General features: G+C 43.7%; 1 protein-coding gene across 1 annotated transcript; it reads left to right on the forward strand.

The window, feature by feature from the left end:
* Positions 1-972: 972 nt before the first annotated feature.
* Positions 973-4,849, forward strand: sox8a (SRY-box transcription factor 8a). Its single transcript, XM_083648560.1, has 3 exons — positions 973-1,615; positions 2,010-2,242; positions 2,435-4,849. The coding sequence occupies exons 1-3, from the start codon at positions 1,200-1,202 to the stop codon at positions 3,193-3,195; spliced, it is 1,410 nt and encodes a 469-aa protein (XP_083504686.1). The 5' UTR covers positions 973-1,199; the 3' UTR covers positions 3,196-4,849.
* Positions 4,850-5,083: the final 234 nt, after the last annotated feature.

Consider the following 5,083-nt stretch of genomic DNA (forward strand, 5'->3'; position numbering starts at 1 on the left):
AGAATAATGCTGAACAGCAATTTTCTTCTTCTCCTTCTTCTTTGTTTAGTTCTGATTGTCGATTTCTTTGAATGTATTTGTTTATTTGGAAAGCCATTTTAACATGTTCAACTCCAATATCAATCTCAGAACGGACAAACAACTTAATATGTCTAGTTATATTTTAAATAAGATCAACAAGTAGATTATGTTTGTTTGTGTGTTTGTTTGTTTGTTTGTTTGTTTGTTTGTTTGTTTGTTTGTATGTATGTATGTATGTATGTATGTATGTATGTATGATTGTATGTATGTATGTATGTATGTATGTATGTATGTATGTATGTATGTATGTATGTATGTATGTATGTTTTTGTTGGACAGTCAAATGTCATAATTAGTTGCTTTATTTCTTGATAATACATTACTTATAAACATCAAAATGAATACATTTGTTCAATTTAAGGTGACATTGATGGGCAGTACAATGGTATTTTAATTGTGATAAACACAGCCAGCAGCAATGGATATTTCAATAATAATTTTACTGAAAACTATCTTAATTTAAATGTGGCTCTGATTGTGACTATAATATTGTCAGATATTTAATTCACGTTTATTGTATGATGATAAACAGCTTTGGAGATATTCAAAATAGTATTTTTAAATGTCTATATTTCTAATGCATTTCTCAACTGATTGCATTTCTAAACCGCTTTTGAAGTTGTGGCACATGATAGTAGCCTACACATACACAACTTGTACAACTTTGATAAAACAGAAGTGTGTCACTGCTGAAAAAAAGAAAATCGTCATCATAATAATGAAGTCCATAAAACCTAAAGTCCTAAACCAATGGGAAGCAAGTGGTGATTTGTGCCAGCCAATCCCAGGCAGAAGGTGGAGTGAGGATTTTAAAACGCCAAGTGAAGTTCCTCTATCGTCCAGGTCCTAAGCTCACATTCAGGACTTCTACTTCGATGACTGAACCTCCCATGACAGCCTAGGAAAACAACTCGCACGAAGAAAAACAAATAAAGGACAATAAGGAAAACAGCGGACGAGTATTTACTGAAATTGTTTGGAATCTACCATGGCGCGCTGTGCGTAAAAAGCGCACTGGCCGTTCTGCTTCCAGCCTGAATTTAACGGGTGTCTTATTTAATTGAAGATCCCAGAATCGTTATTTTTCGGATTTTCATCCTCAAGACGTCGACCAAATCATGTTAAAAATGACAGAGGAGCATGACAAGTGTGTCAGCGACCCACCGTGCAGTCCCTCGGGCACCAACAGCTCCATGTCCCAGGACGAATCCGACTCGGACGCTCCGTCCTCACCGACCGGCTCCGACGGCCAAGGGTCCCTGCTCGCCGGGTTGGGCAAGAAACTGGACCCCGAGGAAGACGACCGCTTCCCAGCTTGCATACGGGACGCCGTCTCTCAGGTCCTTAAGGGATACGACTGGTCCTTGGTGCCCATGCCCGTGAGAGGGAACGGGTCACTGAAAAGCAAACCGCACGTCAAGAGACCCATGAACGCATTCATGGTGTGGGCGCAAGCGGCCCGTAGAAAGCTGGCAGATCAGTATCCACACCTGCACAACGCCGAGCTGAGCAAGACCCTGGGCAAACTGTGGCGGTAAGGACATAATATTGTTTACAAAGATAAATGTAGGCTAATAAACAGGTTGCAAATAAATATGACAAAGAAAATCAGTCGAGGGCATTAGAGCTTGTAATTGGTCACTATAGTACTTCAAATTCGGAAACAGATACAACTTTATGTATTATTATGAATTATGTAGATGTAAATTATGTATTTCAGTCTCACGTTTAGGCTACTGAATTGTAAAACTTTATACATGTAAATCATTTCAGAAAAAATACATTAAAATTAGTCAATTTGCTGCTAATAGCCTACATACTGACAAAATTATGAAGTAACTTATAGCTGTAATTTCTGTAACTATGCATGTATGGATTTATATATTTACACTTGAACTATTTTACAAATATTTTTTATTTTACTGTAGCTTGCTCTCGGAGACTGAAAAGAGGCCATTTGTAGAAGAAGCAGAGAGGCTTCGCGTTCAGCACAAGAAAGACCATCCAGACTATAAGTACCAGCCTCGGCGGAGGAAGAATGTGAAGCCAGGCCAGAGCGACTCGGACTCGGGAGCCGAGCTGGCACACCACATGTACAAAGCTGAACCAGGCATGGGAGGACTAGGGATGGCTGACGGGCACCACCATCCTGAACATGCAGGTGTGCTGCTGAATATAATACTGTGCAAGACATCTAAAATACAGCTGTGTGGATGAGTGGGCTCTGTGCTGGATTTTGGAAGTTTTTGATGCATCATGTTACATTTTAGTCTGTTGTTGCATAATTTGTTCTGTATTTTCTCTTGGGAGTGATTCAGTCATTAATTCAAGCTGTATATTATCCTCTTTCCAGGCCAACCCCACGGTCCCCCTACGCCACCCACTACTCCCAAAACAGAGCTGCACCACGGGGTGAAGCAGGACCTGAAGCACGAGGGCCGTCGTCTCCTGGACAGCGGCAGGCAGAACATCGACTTCAGCAACGTGGACATCTCTGAGCTCAGCACCGACGTCATCAGCAACATGGAGGCCTTCGACGTGCACGAGTTCGACCAGTACCTCCCGCTCAACGGCCACGCCTCCGCCTCCTCCGCCCTGCCCTCAGACGGCCACGGCCACGGGCCGGCTCCCACGGCCGGCGGCTCCTACCCCTCCTCCTACAGCCACGCCGCCGCCGCCAACGGGTCGGCTTGGAGCCGCAAGAGCGCCATCTCCTCCTCCTCCTCTCCCTCCACGGGCGAGGGCCACCGGCCCCACATCAAGACGGAGCAGCTGAGTCCCAGCCACTACAGCGAGCACTCCCACGGCTCGCCCTCCCACTCCGACTACGGCTCCTACAGCAGCCAGGCCGCCTGCGTCACCTCCGCTGCGTCGGCTGCCTCGGCCGCAGCCTCGTTCTCCAGCTCCCAGTGTGACTATACTGACCTCCAGAGCTCCAACTATTACAACCCCTACTCGGGCTACCCCTCCAGCCTGTACCAGTACCCCTACTTCCACTCCTCCAGGCGGCCCTATGGCAGCCCCATCCTCAACAGTCTGTCAATGGCTCCCGCCCACAGCCCCACTGCCTCCAGCTGGGACCAGCCGGTCTACACCACTCTGTCTAGACCTTAGGGGGGCTAGAGACAGTCACGTCGCACCAGGTCCTATAGAGCACTGAGACTCAATCAGATTGATGCACTACTATGAAGGAAGTAAGGAGGAGGAGAGCGGTAGGGGGGGTTGTAGGCTACCTGTGCCCATTTGAACATGAAACAAACAACTAAAATAAAAAGTGCCTGCTGATTTTATACAAAGTTATATCATTGCGATGAAAACACACTTGTACAGACTTTTTCAACTTGATTGTGTTGTTGGTGAGCCAGACTCCTCCGTGAGGACATATCGCCTACGCCTACATCCTGTACATCCCCCTTCTTTCCAGTTTAGGATTGCACGTGCGTGCACGCTTGAGGTAACGCAAAGCCCGGCCACTGAGTTGCGTAGGAGAGACACAGTTTGGCCCAATTCTTCTGAAGCAGATGGGGAACCAGATACATTTGGTAGAATGTACCCGGGACCAATTAAGTGAATCTGCAGTAAGATTTACAATACGAGCTATATCTCAGAATATTTGGCCATTTGCGTCAGTGGATCAGTCTTAACTCAATGGCTCATATGAATCTTAAAAGTGTCACTCTGGCATAGAAGTCTTATATGTATTTATGTTCATACATTATTTGTTTATTTTTATTATTTTTGTTCTTAAGTAGTTATACACATGTAATGTGGGTTTGGTTATTTACATTGCTGTTTTGTCTTTCATAAAAAAAGGTAAATCAAGTACATTTGAGATCATTCCGTTGAAGACCAATTACCAATAACATCTCCATTCCAAGTTGCGAGCGAACAGAGCAGGACCAACAGACGAGCACATGACAGAACAGGTCACATGACAAAACAGGGCACATGACAAAACAGGTGTCTGAGAGCTATGCTTGGCAAATTGCGATTAGTCATGATCTAGGGTTAAAGGAAATGGGGTAAGATAACACCCCACTCACTGAGTGACATGTCAGCTGGCCCTACTGTATACGTGGTGTGTGTGCGTGTGTGTGTGTGTGTGTGTGTGTTTGTGTGTGTGTGTGTGTGTGTGTGTGCGTGCGTGCGTGTGTGTGTGTGTGCGTGTGTGTCATTTCCTCGGGCAAGAAAAACTCATAACATGACCCTAACACATCCCCGTTTCCACAGATAAAACCACGACTCTTCAGTGATCAGTTAGTTTTGAACTTCAGGCCATCAGTTACTTATTGAAGGAACAGTACTTAAGGATTTTGTCATGAAAACACGTGGAGAGAAAAGAAAGAGAGAGGCTACTGTATGTGCGAGTACTTGCCCATGTTCATCTCGTCCGCCATCAAGTGCCAACTCACTGTCGCAGTCTCGCGCAAAATGCATTTTGTGCCTTCTAATGCTTCTTTTCAGTATTTCAATATGAAATTGAATTATTAACAAACGCCAAGCAGCACACAATCGTAATCCACACCAGGAACTCAGACAGTTAACTGACTCTTGATTATATTCTTAATTTGATATCATTCCTATACAGGTTCAAATTCCATTTCTGTGAGATTCTGTCCAAGAACGGTACGGAGCGTCATGCTCAAAGTTTTATTCACAGAACAGTGTTTTTGTATATTATTACGGTGTATAATTTTGACAGGCTGTGAAAAATATTGTTGTACTATTAACTAGAGATTCATTCACACATGCACAGCTAACCCGTTCGCTGGCCATTTTTTTTGTGGAAAAAAAATAAAAGATACTTTTTTCTTGATATTTGTGCTTGTCATTTTTGTTTCTGCAATGGGATTGGATTTACTACTTGGTCATATTTCTTCTTAAAATAATTGGCAACAAATGTATTGGTTCAGTGGGGGGGGATGTATTTTTATTATTATTTATTTTTTTACTTTGAAGGGAGCAATGTTTATTGCTATGCCTTTTTTCGAAATACCAGCTG

Source organism: Poromitra crassiceps (assembly GCF_964638095.1).
Source record: "Poromitra crassiceps genome assembly, chromosome: 13".
Classification (NCBI taxonomy): Eukaryota; Metazoa; Chordata; class Actinopteri; order Beryciformes; family Melamphaidae; genus Poromitra; species Poromitra crassiceps.